General features: G+C 56.8%; 1 protein-coding gene, 1 long non-coding RNA gene and 1 other non-coding gene across 6 annotated transcripts; 1 reads left to right on the forward strand and 2 right to left on the reverse strand.

Moving 5' to 3' along the window:
* The first annotated feature begins 1396 nt into the window (after positions 1-1396).
* ST6GALNAC2 (ST6 N-acetylgalactosaminide alpha-2,6-sialyltransferase 2) lies at positions 1397-12136 on the forward strand. Its single transcript, XM_064675765.1, has 10 exons — positions 1397-1951; positions 7315-7395; positions 7508-7565; positions 8181-8355; positions 9111-9276; positions 9362-9500; positions 9667-9770; positions 9924-10007; positions 10603-10702; positions 10902-12136. The coding sequence occupies exons 1-10, from the start codon at positions 1827-1829 to the stop codon at positions 11067-11069; spliced, it is 1200 nt and encodes a 399-aa protein (XP_064531835.1). The 5' UTR covers positions 1397-1826; the 3' UTR covers positions 11070-12136.
* A 1167-nt stretch (positions 12137-13303) lies between these two features.
* On the reverse strand, positions 13304-16602 carry LOC135424493 (uncharacterized). 4 transcript variants are annotated; one of them, XR_010435250.1, is made up of 5 exons: positions 16538-16602; positions 15858-15946; positions 14720-14806; positions 13561-13681; positions 13304-13387 (listed from the first exon to the last, which is right to left on the reverse strand). It is a non-coding gene; the product is annotated as an uncharacterized LOC135424493 (long non-coding RNA). The 4 variants fall into 4 exon arrangements; XR_010435252.1 differs by having other exon boundaries at positions 16545-16563; XR_010435251.1 differs by lacking the exon at positions 16538-16602 and adding an exon at positions 16190-16208.
* On the reverse strand, positions 16014-16090 carry LOC135424834 (small nucleolar RNA R38). The gene has a single exon (XR_010435379.1). It is a non-coding gene; the product is annotated as a small nucleolar RNA R38 (small nucleolar RNA).
* Positions 16603-17126: the final 524 nt, after the last annotated feature.

Genomic DNA, 17126 nt, shown 5'->3' on the forward strand with positions numbered 1-17126 from the left:
CTTTGCTACCAGGGCACGTGTAAACCCCTCTTCCCACCCATCTTTTTGGAGTTTTAGCTCCAGCTGAGCTTCAGGCTCGATTTCATCCCTGTGTGTCCAAGTGGTGATGGTCTGTTCTGTCCTTCCAGCTTCCTGCCTGCTCTCTCCTTCCCCAAGACACCCTGTGCCCAGCCAACCTTCCTGCCATGGCTCCCCCAGTCCCTGCATGACAGCAGGGATGGATCCCTGCAAGTTTTCCTTAAAGTAGCCTGGCCACCATCCCCTCGTGGTGTCCCAGGTCCAGTGCCCACTCTCCCAGTGCCACCACTGCCAGCCATGGGCACAGACCTGCTCCCTGCATTGCCACTGATGCATGCTGGGCACTTCATGGATGTCAGCACGGTGCATTCCCATACAGCCAAAATTCCCAGAGGACCAGGGCTGGCAATGGGGAGACCTGCAATAATGGAAGCAAGTGGAGACTGAAACAAGCTCTTATTAAAATTATTCTTGTGTTTATTCTTCCTTTGAACAAGCAGCATCATTGGAAACGTGTCTGGGCAGGCAGGAATGGGAGTGGGGGGTGGTTGGATCTGGGGGGATAAAGGGGTGTTGGGGAAAATGCAGCCGTGAGTACACCAGCCTGGGGGTGTGCAGTGGGACTCGGGAGCAGGGACGGGGTTTAGTCCTGGGTTTTGGGGCTGAATAATGAAAACAGGTATTTGTGGAGAGGCTGGAGGTGTGTGACGACCTGGAGCAACATGTGGGTGCTCAGGGAGCCGCGGACACAATGGGACTCCCCATCCTGCTGTTCCCCGAGTCTGGTCACTTCCTAAAAACCCAACCCCCCCCCAAATCCCTGCAGTTCAATGGAAAACGCTTGTTTTCCTGCTGAGTCCCTTCCCCCCGCTGCAACAAACATTTGGTATGCATATCCTTGAGTTCTCAGGGCTGGTTCTTTCAGAGTTTAACTATAAAAACCATCGAAATATTCTTTCAAAAAAGAAACTGAAGCACATCCTTTCCGTAAACGCCAAAATAATTAATGCAAATTTCCTCCCAATCCCTCCAAACACGTTTCGCCTTTCCCTCAGCCCAAACTCTTTGTCGAACTTGCCACAGAGCTCCGAACGGTTTTGTTTGCTGCAAACACACAGTGTGGGTGAGCGATGCGTTCAGCCCGAGCGGGTCCGGGGGCAGCACCCCAGAACTGTTCCCCCTTCTCCCCTTTCCCCCCACATTTTCTCCCTCGTGGCGGATTAACCAGCGAGCGGCCGGGCGCGTCCCAGGGTGGGAGCCCGGATTGACTTCAGAGCTTGGAGCTTCTGATAAGCATAAAATAACCCGCGGACTCGCTCGGGGGTGGCACCGTGGGGTGTGGGTGCTGCCGCTTGGGAAGCAGCCGGCGGTGAACGCACGTGTTTTCAGTCGCACAGGAAAGTTACAGAAAGGAGAACCGTGTTTGGGAGCTGTGGGTGGGTGGCATGAAAAAGAGGCAAAAAAAAAAAAAAAATCGCATTTCCCTGCTGGTCTGGGTGAATGTTTAATCCCCCAGCGCGGAGAAAAAGCAGCTCAAAAGTGCTTTTTTTCTCAGCAAGTCTGAACCAGTCAGCCTGGTGCCTCCTCCCTCCGGCTCACACCCTTCCTCCCACCGCTCCGGAGGAATATCCCAGCCTGCTCCGAGGTGCAGCTGGGCACCCAGGGCAGGACGGAGCCAGGACCTAGCGGTGTCCGCGCCCACCGGGCTGGGAGGGGAGGGGAGAGGAGAGGGGCTGGGAAGTTTTGTGCCCGGGACGGCTCCCACGCTGCCGCTCGCCTGCGCGACTCCAGCGGTCGAAGTGCTCGGGATGGGGTCCCCACACTGGAAAAGGCTCTGCCTTTTGCTCCTGGCAGGTTTAACATCCTCTCTGCTCCTCTACACTCACTACTACACTACGGTGGAGTCGCCCACCAGCCAGAGGATCATAGCCAGGTACGGGGGGACGGGGAACGGGGGGGGGGGTGGTGGGAGGCAGGGATGTGTAAATCCAGCAAGAGGTGCCATGCACTGGGATGGGGAATTGGGGTGCCAGTGTGGGCCCCTTAGGGCGGGTTCTTCCAGCTGTGCCCCCCGGTCGTTGGGTGTTTGGGAAAATGTGCTCGCGGCAGGCTCTGCCCCGCTCCGAGGAATCCTGAGCACCGGCTCCTGCCCACGGCCGCCAGCCGAGCCCAGGGGTGCCCAGAGCGGGACCCCGGGGCCGTGGGGGTCTGCAGGGGTCCCCACGTGGGTGCAGCCCATCACAGTGGGGTCCAGGGGCGGCTGAGGGTCCTGCGCACCCCGGGCAGGATCAAACCCCCTTCAGCTGCCCACCAAACCCAGGTGCAGGGCTGGGAGCTGGACCCGGTGATCCCTGTGGGTCCCTCCCAACTCAGCATATTCTGTGGTTCTGTGATTCTGTGAAACCCGCTGCGAGCCCCGCGTGTCCCCGCTGGGCTCATGGAAGATCCGAGCTGATTGTCCTGGGGGAGGTTTGGCCCCCATGGAGCTGCACTGACACCCCCCCCCCATAGCAGGGGGAGGGCACGGCTGCCCCCCAACCCTTTCGGATCCCCCGGGCTGCCCCCCTGGATCCCCGGACTGCGCCTCACGGCTCGCAAACTCTCAGGGTTGCAGCGTTTCCCAAACTCCAGCAATTTGCAATCCCTCTTCGTCTGCGTTCCCTGCGTCCTCCAACCTCCCCGAGCCCCTTCCTGAGCCTCCGCGGTGCCAAGGGATGGAGTGCTGGGGTTCCCCAGGGAGCCCCGGGGAGCGTGGGTGAGTGGGCCGGGGGTGAGGGAGCCTGCACAGCGCTTGGGCTGCGGGACCAGCCGCCCTCTGCCCTGCAGCACCGGGTGATGTGCCAGGAGAGCGCTGTGGGTGTCCCTCACCTCCTCCTGGGTGCTCTTGGGTGCCCTCGGTGTGACAGAGCCCAGCTGCCTGGGTGCTGCCCGGGAATGGGGGTTGCTGTGAGGACTGGAGCTGGTCCTGCACAAGGTGAGCTGAGGGCAGACAGATTTGCTCTGGGAGTTGCTGGGGATGGAGCTGGATGGGCTGCCCTGGGGTCCAGATGCTGCCTCTTCCCCAGCTGGTAGCTGGGGGCTCTCTTTGCCTGATCCCATCTTGCCCAAGGCAGAGATTCCCTCCCCTGCTGGGCTTGTGGAGCAGGAGTATCCCCAGCAGTTTGGGCAGAGGTTGGCTGTGTCCACCCTTGGCTGTGCAGTGTCAGCTGGAACCACACAGTGCTGGGGGCACGTCACAGCCGGGGTGCAGAGCAGCTCCCCACAAAGAGCTTGATGTCCATGAGAGGGGAAACTGAGGCCCATGAGGGCAGCAGAACGTGCCCAGACACCACTCTGGAGCCAGGAATGGAAACCAAGCTGTGCCTTGGCACAGGATCCATGGCTCAACCCCGAACCAGGATGTGGAGGAAAGCCATGAGATGGAAGACAGGAGTGGGTTCTCCCCGCCACATGTCAGGCTGCCACTTCCTAACCCTGCCTGGACCTGCTCCAGGTCACCTCCCCAGCAAAGCCAGCCTGGGCTCCAGCCCCGTGACTGATGGGACCAAGGGTCAGCTCATCCAGCCCCAGAGAGGAGCCCAGGGTGAGGTAACACAGAGCTGACCTGCTCTCTAAATCTCTCCTGGACTCTCCTCTTGGCTTCAATCCAACCTCTAAAGCTAAACCCAAATGAGTGGGTCCTGTTGGCTCCGATTCCCTGTGTTTATAAACATGATGCCCTATGACTGCTGCTCGTCCAGGCTGAACTGTGCACTGGAGGAATCAGCTCTGCCAACGGATGTGGGGCCGAGGCCGGAGGTGGAACCGGGATGGCCAGCGTTCCACAGGCTGAGGTGCCACCACAGAGCACTCACTTCCCGCTCTGCCTGTCAGCACAGGAGGGTCAGGGTGCTCACGTGTGGGTGCAGGTGACCACGTTTTGTGGGGAGGTTTGTGTGAGCAGTGCCCCCATGCAGATGGACAGGAGGACGAAGAGGGGTAGAGGGAAGCTGATCCCCTGATGGGTGGTGGTTGCTGCCAGCACCAGATCACCCCAGGACCAGATACCCACAGCAGTGCCAAGTCCCCTTCCAGCTCAGCACAGAGCTGTCGTCCCCCCAGAGCCAGCCACGCAAGGATGAAGGGAGCTGAATCCCTGGAGCCCCCAGGATTTGGCTGGGCACAGCCCTATCCCACTCCCAATCCCTGCCTGTCCATCTCTCCCAAACCTCACTGGTGAGCTGCCAGCTCTGCCTGTGGCTTTATTGTTAGGGCTAACAGGAAGAGCACTGAGCTCTGCCCAGCCTTTCCGTGCTGCTCCAGCTCTACACCAGGGAAAGATGCTTCCTGGAGCTCAGCCCTTCCCAGCAGGATGGAGCAAATGCCTCCAAGAGCAGGTTCTTGCTGTTACTTTGGCTCCCTCAGATGTGGGGCCCTGGGAGTGTTTTCTGAAGATAAGGCCAGTGTGTGTGTGCTCACAACACTCGCACACAGTGTTATCTTCCGGAATTGAAGGATGGCCTTGGACCAAAAATGTCACGTTTGTGAATAGCCAGATGGCGAGGGAGTGCACCCAGCCTGGCTGGCTCTGCTGCCACTGCCAGTGCTGGGGCAGCCAGAGCCACTCCTTCCCAGAGCCCCATTGTGCATCTGTTGGTCCTGGGGAGCGTTGTCATCTTCTGAGTCAACCAAGCATCACGAGGTGCTTCACCACATCCTGGCGCGTGACGTCAAAGCGCTTGGCTCCCCTTCATGCCACTGATCTGCTTTCTGGTGGGGGGCCAGCTGCCCCACGCCCTTCCTGGCAGGGTTTGGGCAGTGGCTTTGCTGGGGAGCTGGCTCCAGCACCCACAGCTGGGATTTGAGTGCAGGGAGGTGCTGGCACTGGTTTATCAGTTCAGCGCAAGTCCTGCAAGAAATGAGGAGCAAGTGCCACCCACTGTTTCTGGCCATGGGTGGAGGTGGGTCCCAGCTTCCATGGAACATCATCATAAGCCAACCTGCCAGGCTGGCTGTGCCCACCTGGGTACACGTGGACTGAGCCCCTCAGAGCTCCCACAGCATCCTTGGAACCTCAGAAAGTAGCACAGCACCCTCCCACTGCCAGTGTCCAGGGCTTTGCCTTGTCCTGCAGGCACTGGGGTGAGCCACAGAGGGGTCTGTCTGTACCAAGAAACAAGAGTGGGAGAACTTGGAGGGCTGGGGAGGGTCTGGGTGGGCAGAGATGTGCAGCTGAGCCTTGTGAGTATGATAGGAAGGGATAGGGAGGTGGTGGGGTTGGGAGAGGCTGTTTGGCTGCAGCTCAAGCCTGGATGTGTGAGTGAGGGTAACAACTTTGGGATTTGCTGGGGAGCTGCACTTCTGCAGCCAGGAAATGGCTGTGTGGTCAACCCAGGGGCTTTGCATGCAGGGAGTTCAGTGCAAACCTGTTCTGGGTTTGGAGCAGAGAGGTTTTTGTTGGTCTGTTGGTTGGGTGGTGGTAGTGTTGATAAGCTCCAGCTGGTGAGGCACCTGGGCTGGGGATTGTCTGCATCATGAGATGGAGGCAGCAAGCAGGGTTGGGGTGAGCTCCCTGGATCCCAGGGCACTTTGCCTTGGCTGAGCTGACTCTGCATCCATGGATCTCCTGGTAGCTCCTGTGAGACACTTGTGTGGGTGAGCTTTGCTGTGATGGGTGTGCTGTTGGTACCTGGAATGAAAGAGCAGCCTTCAGTGTAGCCACCAGGTCTGGTACAGTTTTTGACCTTGCTGTGCACAGACCCTGTGCTCCCCTTTGCAAGCCAAGGGAACAGGCAACAGGCTGGGGTTAGTTGGATCCTTGTAGGGATACCCCAGAAAGGCTCTGCAGAAAGCTGCAGCTCCAGCATCTCCCTGGGATGGCTCAGTCTCACCTTGATGGACCCCTCTTGGGGATTTTCCTTCCCTCCTCTCTGTCAGCTCAGGTGATCCCAGGATGAGCCTCAGGAATGAGCTGGTTGTCTGCAAGGAGAGGTGGGGGTCACACTCTGCTGACCCCTGGGCTGTAGCATTGTGTTTGGAGTGGTGGGGGCTTTACAGGGCTCTGCTCCTGCTGGGGACCTGCTTTTCCATGGGACACCAAGGCAAGATGCCCTGGCTTGATCTAAAAAGCTGCCCTGCCCTGCTGGCAGGGCTCAGCCTCCAGCACAGGGACACACCTTCCCCGTCAGCATCCCCTGCCTGGAGCTGGCCATGCTGGGATGGTGCAAGGAAGGAGCTTGGACTAAAGCCTGCTGGGCACTGCCTCCCCATCCACACCTGGGGAGACGCTCCAGCCCCCAGTGCCAGACCCCCATGTCATGCTGTACCCCCAGGGTGGCTCAGAGCAGGGTTTGGGTGGCAAACAGGTCTGGATCCGCTCCTGGGCAGGGCTGTGGGCACTGTTGGTGTTGACAGGGGCCGTGGCAGGGACAGAAACCCAATGCCTGCCCTGCCCAGCAGTGTCGCGCCGGCGGGGGCCGGGGGGGAGGCAGAGCTCCGCTCCCCACCTGCCTCTACCTGTCCCCAGGCTCCCAGGCAGAGATCCCGTAACAAGGGGCCCTTGTCTCCTCCACAATACCTCCCTTCTGGGCTGAGCACCTGCTGGCTGGGCTGGCGGCAGCGCCGGGGGGCTCTGAAGGGCCTTTCTGTGCGGGGATGAATGGGAGCCTGTTCCCCTCCGGTGGGCTCCCACCTCCTGCTTGCCAGGCTGCCCCCAGCCCCAGTTCCCCCTGGGGGCTGGGTCAGCTCTTCCTGGCCCCTTGGGGCTCAGAGTATCCCGGATTGCTCGGGGTGGGCTGTTCTTGCCTTTGTCTCCCAGTGCTAAATGAAGGATGAGGGCGTGCTCCAGCTGCCCCCATGGCAGATGAGGTCCCATATACCCCAAGAGCCTGCAGACCCTGGCTGCTGATTGCTTCTCCAAGTGTAACAACTAAAAGTGTCCTGCTGGCCTGTCCAGCTTTCCCCAGCCTTGTCTAACTTGGACTCGGGAATGGTGAGACGGTGGGAAGAGACAGGGTGGTCTCAGCAGGATTCCCCCAAGGCTGCAGGCTGGGCTGGGTGTGATTTTTGGTGTGTGGGGCTCCTGGAGGTGGGACCCACGAGGAGACAGCAGCTGCTTTTTGCAAAAGCCCCGTATTTTGCACGTCCGTGGTTCTCCCCTTGCAGAGGGACACACAGACAGGGATGGGTGGGCACAGGCAGTGGTGGAGGGGAGACAAGTGGAGGGGACGTGGTCCTGCCCTATGGCTGTCACAGGTGTGGGGGTGTTGGGGTGCTCAGTGTCACCTCCTCAGCTGAGCCCTCACTGTCTCGTCCCAGCCTGCTGCAGCCGGAGCCGCTGGTCCTGGCCCCGTCGGGGACCCCACACCGCAGATGGGCCCTTGGAGGCAGCTCGGAGAGGTAAGGAGGGAAAGGTGTCCAGCAATCCTGGCATGAGCTGGGAGCCCCATGCCCACTGTGGGGTGCCCAAGTGATGGATTTTTAACTCTGCCATATATTTCCCCCACTCCAGTGGGAATTCCTTCAAGCCTTCTGCAGAGCTGGAGGAGCCCAAGCCCAGCAGGCAGCAGGTAATCATTAGCACTGCACAGTTATGTCTGTGGTGCCCCTCTGTGCTGGGTTTTGTTGGTAGAAGGGCTGTGTGGGGAAGCTGAAGGATGAGCAGCATCCTCTGGAAGGGGTTTGCAGGGGAGCAACCTTTTCCATCCACACAAATGGGTCTCCCCAGGCCTCCCTACTGCCATTCCCTAATGTGAAAGTTGGAGCCAGCATCACCCACTCCCTCCAATCCTGTGACTCCCGGTCCACCAGACCAGGCTGGAGACTCATGAGGATGGACCCAGGCTCTGGGGGGGACCATTCTTGGGCGCTGGGACTGTTCTCATACAGCAGAGCCCTTCAATGGGGTACCCACACCTGAAGGTGCTGAATCTTTCACACTCTCAACTGACCCTGTAACCTCTGCTGCCCCCAGCCCCACTGAGCTGGGTGCCACAGGGTGTTTTGCAGCAGCAAACCAAGGCAGGGGGCAGTGCCCTGCCTGGGTGACCCAGCAGAACCTGTGATGGACAAGGAGCGGTTCTGTCCCTGGGTTTGTCCTCTCCTTGGTGCCTGCTGAGGGGTGGAGGTGTCGCAGGGAAGGCAGACCCAGGCTGGAGGCTGAGCTGCATCCTCCTCTCTCCCAGCCCAGCACCTGCCTGCACTCAGCGATGGCCAGAGCCAAGGCAGACCCCAAGTTTGGGGAGATCTTCCGCTTCGACACCCCTGTGCTGATGTGGGACCAGCACTTCACCCTGGCGACCTGGAACAGGCTGAGGACACGACATGTCCCCTACGGCTGGCAAGGCTTGTCCCTTGCAGGTACAGACCCAGCTGGGATGGGGGCCGCAGCTGATGGGGTGATTTGGGGATGTGGGGCAGCTCAAGGGGCTCGGGGACCCAGCAGAAGGGACTGGTGACATGAGACAGGCAGAGAAGGCAGCAGAGGAGCCAGGGACCTTGATCTCTCCCCACCCCACCTCCTGGGGCACGAGGTGGAGGGCATGGCTTTGCAAAGGCCTCTTGCTGCATCTTGTGACATTTTCCCTGAATAAAAGCTCCAGTGTGTGCATGATTATTAACTGGGGCCAGAGGAGCTTGGACAACCCGCTCCATTGTTGTGGATGGAGATTGTTTCCCTTCCCACCCCAAACCCACGCTCTGCTCTCCCTGTCAGCCGCCGGCTTCAATCCCTGGGCTGGGAAGTGCTGGGGACAGCAGAGGGGGGTGAACTGGTGGCCATTGCAAAGAGATATTGTGAGGAGGGGATATGGCCAGCACAGGCAGCAGCATCAGCAAGGCTGGGGCTGGAGATGTCTGGATGTGACCCTGTGCCTTGCACGGCCTTGAGTGCTGCTGTTTGGAGCAGGGTTAGAACCATGGTGGGGGGAGCTGAGAGTGGGTGACACAAAACCTGGGAGAGCAGGGACTGCCCGGGGTCCCCATATCCCACCTTTAGGCCCCTCTCCTGCACAGGGATGGTGTGAGTTTAGTGTGCTGCTCCTGCATGTGCTCTGTGCTCACGTGGGCTGACACACCTTTTCCTCACTGACCGCTCCCATCCTGCTCCGTTCCAGTGGTGGGCAGCACCCTCCGGCTCCTCAACGCCTCCGCCAACAGGCACCTCTTCGACAGGGCCGCCCTCCCCGGGGGCTGTGTCCGCTGTGCCGTGGTGGGAAACGGTGGAATCCTCAACGGCTCGCGGCAGGGCCAGGCCATCGACGCACACGACCTGGTCTTCAGGTGCGCGCGGGTCCCGGGCACGATTGGGGCTGTGGGTGCTGGGGAGGGCCCAGCCCTGGACACGTGTCCTGCGCTTTTCCCGCAGGATCAACGGTGCCGTGATCAAAGGCTTCGAGGAGGATGTGGGCACCAAGGTCTCCTTCTACGGCTTCACGGTGAACACCATGAAGAACTCCCTCATCGCCTACGAGGAGTACGGCTTCACCCGGATCCCCCAGGCCAAGGTGACACCCTGAGGGCTTGTTGGGCACGTGGTCCCCAATTGTCCCTTGAGGCTGGGCTTGCCCGCCAAACCTTCTCCCTGTCTCGGGAGCCCTCAGTCCTTGCCAGCCTGCATGGGCACTGCCCTGTTAAGCCCCCCCAAGAGCCACATCTGTGCCCCCACTGCAGGACCTGAAGTACATCTTCATCCCCTCGGATGTGCGGGACTACGTCATGCTGAGATCGGCCATCCAGGGCAGCCCAGTGCCCGAGGGCTCGGACAAGGGGGATGAGTGAGTAGCCCCCCAAAAAACCCCCCAGCACCTTCAGTGATGCAGGCATGACTTGCCTGCCCTCACCCCAACATCTGTCCCTGCTGGGACAAACCCCAAGTAGCTCCAGGACTCCTGTGACACAGTTTTGCCCTTCTCCTTGCCCTGCTGCAGGCCACAGAAGTATTTTGGACCGGAGGCATCTGCAGAGAAGTTCAAGTTGCTGCATCCTGATTTCCTGCAGTACCTGACAGCAAGGTGAGGATGGTGAGGATGATGAGGATGGTGGCTGCTGTTCAGCTCTGCTCCAGGCTGGACTCAGACCGCTTGCCTCTGCTCTCTCCAGTATGGACCAGTGGCTGCTCAGCATCAAAGTGCGTTCCCAGTCCTCCCCAGACAATGGAACCACCTCTGCCCTGCTGTTTGCAGACAAGGCTGAGGCACCTCTCCCCTGCCGCTCCTGCTCACTGCAGCACAGTTGACATCCCCTCCTACACCTCTCTGTGCTCACCTCGCTCCCATCCCCCAAAATAAATTACATTTTGTCCCAGTCTAACAGGAGCAGAGGTAGGGTCCAACGGGAGTGTCTTTTCCTGCCTCTCATGAAAGCAGGCATCTGGGTTAGGGTGATTCCAAACAGCAGAGAGGTGCCTTTTACCAACCTGCAGCAAATGAACTCAGCCTTAGTAGCAGTCACCAGAGAATCCACCCCAGTCCTGTGTTTCACTCGGTGCTCCTGCCTTACCAGGGCCTGGCATCACCCAGTGCGTGGTGGGGGCTGGATGGGTGCAGGTCTGGGGGCTGTGGTGCCATGCCAGCTGTGACCCCCCACCCCTGCCATGTCCACTGCCAGGTTCCTGCGATCAGAGATCCTGAACACCCAGTACAGCTCCCTCTACATGCCCAGCACGGGTGCCCTCATGCTCCTCACCGCGCTCCACACCTGCGACCAGGTAAGAGGCCACGGGATCACCTTCCTGCTGGAGACAAGGGGATTCCCCCTGCTTTGGCTGCTGTGGGGCTTCTGGTGGGGACCAGCCTGTCCTGGTGGCTGTCCTACATGCCCCCTGGAAGGTGGTGGTGGGGGGCAGTGGTGAATAGACCACCTGAAGTAGAGCCCTGACCCCATCCTTTGTCTGTCCCTCCCCACAGGTCAGTGCCTACGGGTTCATCACTGCCAACTACGAGCAGTTTTCAGATCATTATTACGAGGTGGAGAAGAAACCTCTGGTGTTTTATGCCAACCATGACATGATGCTGGAGGCAGCGCTGTGGAGGAGCCTGCACCGGGCCGGGATCATCACCCTCTACCAGCGGTGAGGCCAGGAGGTTGCCCACAGGGGCAAGTCCGAGGACTCCTGTGGCTCTTCTCTTTCCCAAGGGCCACCTTCTCTCTCCCGAGGGCTCTCCCCAGCTGGTCGGCCAGCCCGTGGAGCAGACCTGCCACACTGCAGCTGGCAGTGGTGTGAGGGTAAGGGGGAAGCTGAAGCTGGTAGAGAAATGTTGCCTTTCCTCAGGGATCTCCTGAAATGTTTCAAGGCTCAGTGTGATTGAACATGGCCTTTGGGGCATCAAGAAGCACCACAGCACATGGCTGTGACCTGCCAGCCCCATGAACGTGGCTGCGGGGCAGCAGTGGCCCCTGTGGAGACCAGGAGGGGCAGGATGATGCTGGAGTTGCTGGAAAACACCTCGCCATCGTGCTCCAGCTCAAATGCTCATCACCGTGGTGGCACAATGGGCAGGATGAATCTGTGGACTAGAGACCAGATCGTCCAGCTGATAAGAAGGTGGTGTGTTTGGAGAGCACCTCTCCCAGACTGCAGAAAGGCCCAGCTGCAGCCAGCTCTGTTGGTGTGTGCTGCCTTCTAGAAGGATCTGTTTGTCTCCGTGATCAGTGGCACAGACAGGGGTGTGGCTGCCCTCTCCTGTGACAGACACACAGCGTGCCCCGTCACTGACCCCTTCTCTAGGTCTGGTGTTTTCAGACAAGGAAGGGTTTTAAAAGCCATCAGCTAAGAGTAGGGTCACAGCAGCTCAGCTCAGCTGGGACACCAGGAATGTGTCCAGCCCCTGAGCAGCCCGGAGGTGACACTGGGCTGAAGCCACATGTGTGGCACTGAGTTTGTTGGGCCTTTCTTGCACAGGGACCCAGGGTTGTGGTGCCCTTTGAGAGGCAGTCCCATGCCAGGTGAGTCACAAGTGATCATCACTCTTTTTAATTTCCTCCCTAAAGCCCCAGGGAGGTGAAGGTCCTGAACCAGCTCTGCTCAGGGAGACCCACGGGGGACACTCCTCCAGCTGGAGGGTGGATACAGAGCAGTGTAACCCAAGACACTTCCCCACTTTGTGTAATCACATAAATGTTGAATGGTTGTTTTCTTTAATGCCTGTTTCTGTTGTTTCGATGAAGTGGGTGGGGGTGAGACCCCCCTCCCTCCCTCCTGCAGCAGAGCAGTAGCAGGTAGTAGAGTGAACCCTTGACTGGGGAACAGCCCCAGAGGCTGATGGGGATGGGGGCAGGTTTAATCATGAAGACCTGGGCTGGCAGGGAGGCCCTGGTAGCTCAGAGCATGGCCCTTTTCCACTTGGAATGCTATTTGCTGTATGAGGTTGCCATACAGAGATGGCAAAAGATACCCTGGCCATGAGCCAGGGAACCTCCAAACCCCCTCAAGCTCCCAAGCAGGCTGTTTCCAGCTGGTTCAGCTACAGAAGGTTAGGCTCCAAGCCTGCTTCAGATGTAATCTCTAGCTTGGGGCCCACCTTGTGTTCCCACGTCTCAAATTAACCTTTGTTCCCATCAGAGCCACCTCACGCTGGTACCACTGGCAGCCTGTTAGGCCTGTTTTGTGTTCACAAGCACTCAGCAAAAACCTCTTTCATGACAAGAATGAGCCTGATCCTCACATCACCTGCCCAGGACGCTCCAAAACCTCCTCAAACCAGCTCTGGCCAAACCTCAGGTGACATCAGCAGCACCTTGAGACACAGGGCAGGAAGAGCAGGGTTTAGAGGGAAGTGCTGTCCCAGGGCAGCATCCTGCCTGGAATCATCCAGCTCATGGGCAGAGCTGTTTGTGCACATCAGAACCACACCATGCATCTTCCTCTCCCTTCTCAAAAAAGGGAGGTTTCCCAGCCCAGGGTGAAGCCTAACACTGGAGTTTTAAGGACTTACCATCAGATGAACCTAATGACTCTACTACTGCCTCTCACCCCCTTATCTCTGAGCTCCCAAGCAGACCACAAGAACCGTTTCTGTCAGCAGACCTGGCTTAGCCATAAGTAGTTTTGTCCCCAGGAATTGCTTTTCTTCAACTTTCAGCATGTGCACACAATGAAGTCTTTGGGTATCAGGTTTGCTAGGAAGGGTAAGCTCACAACTGCTTGAATTTCAGGAAATGTTTCAATCTGAAATCCTTTCTATCTGCACGAAACCATTTATGTCCAAGTAGAATCACAGAATCGCTAAGGTTGGAAAAGACCTCTTAAGAGCATTGGGTCCAACCTTCACAAAAATAACTAAACAAAAACCAACTTCAACTCACAAGGTTTCCCATAATTTAAATTTATTTTATTCTGGAACAGAAGAAGCCAGGGAATCACTTTTTCATCCAGCCACCTGTAGGTCAGATCCTAGCAGAAAAAAAAAAAAAAAAGACAGTGTCAGAACAAAGCAACTATCAGCTGTGAAGTTCCTGATTTGCACTATTTAATCTAGAGTACACATCTCAGGAGAGAACAACTTGCTCCCACCCAAGCCAATGGCAGCAGCACCCAAATCCTCTTTGGCTTTAGTGGTAACTTACCTATGGTGTGGTTGCAGCAACCCCTGAGCAGCGAGGAGGAGCCTGTGGTTACACAAGTCACTTATCAGTGGCCATCTGTGACACTCAGTCCAAAACAATCTTTATTCTGTTGCTTCTAGAGCTGGAAGACACCACAGAGCAAGGCTGTAAATGTTTCCTTAAAGAAGTCTGCTCTGAAACAATTCCTGGCCCTCTAATCTCAAAGCACTGAGTAGCTTTTACTCTTCCCATTTATCATCAGGCTGCCTCTTCACCTTTTCTCCCCTTACTCCTTGGAAACCAAAAGCCCCATGTGCTTTTCCCAGGGGCTGATCCTGCTTGGAACACAGCTGTATTGCCAGAGCACCCAGTGTGACTGGTGGTTTGTGGGGCCATTCCTTCCCTCCCATTTTACACATCAACCTTGATTTCTTAAGACATTCCCTGTCATCAACTTTGCCGGCTCAGCCCGTCGGAAATTGTTATTGACCTTCTGCAGCAAAGGAATTCTGTTAAATAAAGCGTAAAACCATTTAGCAGAATGCAGCTGTCAGCTGCCTGGAGACAAAGTGCTGTTACAGCCTGTGTATTCAATGACTGTACATCAAGCAAAGATAAAAAATGCATCTATTATTTGCCCTTCAACCTGTCACTGTTTGCTTAAAAGGAACTTAAAAGCTCTTTGCAGCTCTAAACTGTGCTATGACAACAGCAGCTCATGCTCAGCTCCAGAGCCATGCCTGGGCTGCGGGGAGCTGGGTCTGGGACAGCACCTGTGCTGGTGCCACTTGTCACAGGGTGGGAGGACAGGGCACAGTGCCCCACCAGTGCCACTTGTGTTTGTGGAGTCTTTGCAAGGAGACCCCACCAAGGGAAGCACATGAGCCTCAGTGGAGTTTTTTCCTCACAGCAGTGTCAGACAGGGATAACAGCACATCACAGGCTCAGTTTCTCTCCTTGCCCTTGGCTACACGACCCCTTCAAGTCCCACAGAGCCACGCACAGCACAGACACCCAGGTGCCACTGTGCTGATGGCCAGTGCTCTTCCTGGTACTGCTCCTGGTAAAGCCTCCAAAGATTAGGTACTCTGATCAGCACATGAGTCATGCTACCTACACTTCTGGCATATAATTAATGAATTTAAAACAAGCAACACACAATACTGAAAAATTCTCTTACCAGCTTAAGCCCAGCTTAGCAGCTGCCCTCTTGCCAAAGCTGTGTTTGGGCAACAGCAGCCCCAGGACTCTGCAGGACCATTTCCTCCTAAATACAAGTTACAGTGAGAACTGTCAACAAAAGTACTTTAAATAAAGTTTGTCCTCCGCTCATTTCCTTTCCACCCCTTCCAAAAAAAAAACCAGCCCTGGGTCACTGAGCGAGAATTAGAGACAGAAATTCTCCACTCAGAGACAGCAATTTTTGCCTCACAAACTCAGCACAGCAGAATCCTGTCCCTCAGACACAGAGGAGCATGATTGCCAGTGGGCTGTCTCACTCTCAGACAAGAAACTTTGGGAGGTGGATGTTATTTAAATCCCTGCTTAGGAAAAGAAAACCACCAGCTCTCAGACATTGGTAGTTTGGACCCTTTTAAGCTGTTTCAAGCTGACATCCTCCTCCTCATCCTCCTCCACAAACATCTTAATCCAACCCCCTCCTTGCACACAAGAATAATCCATCCATCCAGCGTGTAATCTGTCTGTGAGTTTACCCTGAGAAATGCATTCATCAGACCTAAGACAGACACATCCCCTCAGGGGAAGGATTCTTCAGATCGTGTCCTTTCTAGGATGACCCTTTGGGGCACGTCCCCACCCCCAGCAACCTGATGCAAGCCTGAAACTCTCCCAGGGCACCTCCAGGAAGGCAAACAGAGCAATTATTCTTTCACTGCTGTCTATTTCTGTGACAGACACAGTTATGAGATGAGCTGTGTCAAGTGTCTCCATAATGGGCTGACATCCAATCCCTCCTACCTCTAATCCCTTCTGCTCTGGCTCATCTTTGATCATGATGACAAGCAGGTGCTCTGCTGGGCACCAACACCAGTAAAATTCCCATTCATTCCGTGCTGCCTTTCAGCTTATGCTCCATGGCAGCAAAGGGCAGCACACTCGAGTGGCAGCTGCAACAAAGCTACAGCCTTGATTGGCTTAATTACATTAATCAAGCCACTGGACTTTGATATCCCCTCCCAGGAGCCCCAGAGACACAAGGATATCATCTGACACTGAAAAATGAGTCTTATTTCCGTAGTCCAGCAAAAGGAGTAGAAAATTAAGACTATGGCAAGAGAAATGCTGATGTTTCTCACCACTGTGCAGCTGTGCTGTCAGTCCAGTAGATAAATCAGGTCCCCAGCCAGATGAGTGTTTTAATCCTTTCCTGACATCGTGCCAGGCTCTGAAAGAGAGGAACAGGACAGTTAGTTCATGTAGCAAACCATTCCTTTACCTTTGCGTCTTTAACGCCGAGCCTCAGAGTGATACTTCCACAGAGGAAAAGATCAGTTTCAGACAGGGATAACCTTTATCATCACTAGCTCAGCTCCCAGAACAGACAAACCTCGGGCCTGTTCTTGCCCTCGTGGCTCCTCAGCCGGGGCAGCACCGACCCCCGCGGGCAGGCGTGGCTGCCCTGACCCACCGCTCCGGGGAGCTCGGACACACCCCCGGCGGCAGCGTTCAGGCTGAGCTACACCCGCTGGATATAAAATACTCTCCCACAGGCGCTGTGGGGAAGAGCCGGCACAAGTGGAGCCGAACCCCGCGAGTTGAGGATCCCGCAGCGCGCCCGGCCTTGCTCCCTCCATCCACCACGCCCGGGGGGGGGGCACCATTACGCGCCCCCCCCGCAGCCATCGAGGCCTCGCAGCAGCCCTACAAGGGGTCCCGGCGGTGCACGGGAGTCCCCCGCACAGCCTCCCGCCGTCCCCGCGCCCTTCGGGGCCGCCGTGCCCGCGGATGGCGCCGGATGGCGACCGATCCCGCTCACCACACACAGCTGTGCCGCCATGCTGTTCCCGTGCGCCGCGGGGAGGGCGGGGTCGCGCGCGGGGGCTCATGGGAGGTGTAGTCCAGCCCCCCTCTCGGGGCGCGAGGGCTGATGGGAAATGTAGTCCCGCTCCCCCGATATCCATTTTTTAGTTATTTATTAATTCTTCACGTCCCCGGCACGCTAAGGAGATGTGCGTGATTGTGCTTAGCGTGCTAAATGCTTCAAAAGGCTGAACAAGCATTAGCTGGTGGAGGAAGGGGCTAATTAGCCAGAGATTGGGGATTAGTCAGAGATTAGTTAGTAAATGTATGTGCCGTGCTTTGAATAAGCGACGCTTCCAGGATGTGCTGTGATTGTCCTTCTCTGTGAAAACCTGTCATGAAATCCACAGGATCCTGTCTGGCTTACATATGAAACTATAAATGAAATTATAACTTCCATATGAAACTATATATGATCCTATTTACATTATATATGAACAATAACACAGTGTGAACAGAACCAAGGGGAGGAAAAATAAGAACTGCCAATATCACTTTCTTGCCACAGAGGTACATCCACCCCTGTGGAGAAAAGCTCCAGTGAT

The sequence above is a fragment of the Pseudopipra pipra genome, chromosome 19 (genome assembly GCF_036250125.1).
Source record: "Pseudopipra pipra isolate bDixPip1 chromosome 19, bDixPip1.hap1, whole genome shotgun sequence".
Lineage (NCBI taxonomy): Eukaryota > Metazoa > Chordata > Aves > Passeriformes > Pipridae > Pseudopipra > Pseudopipra pipra.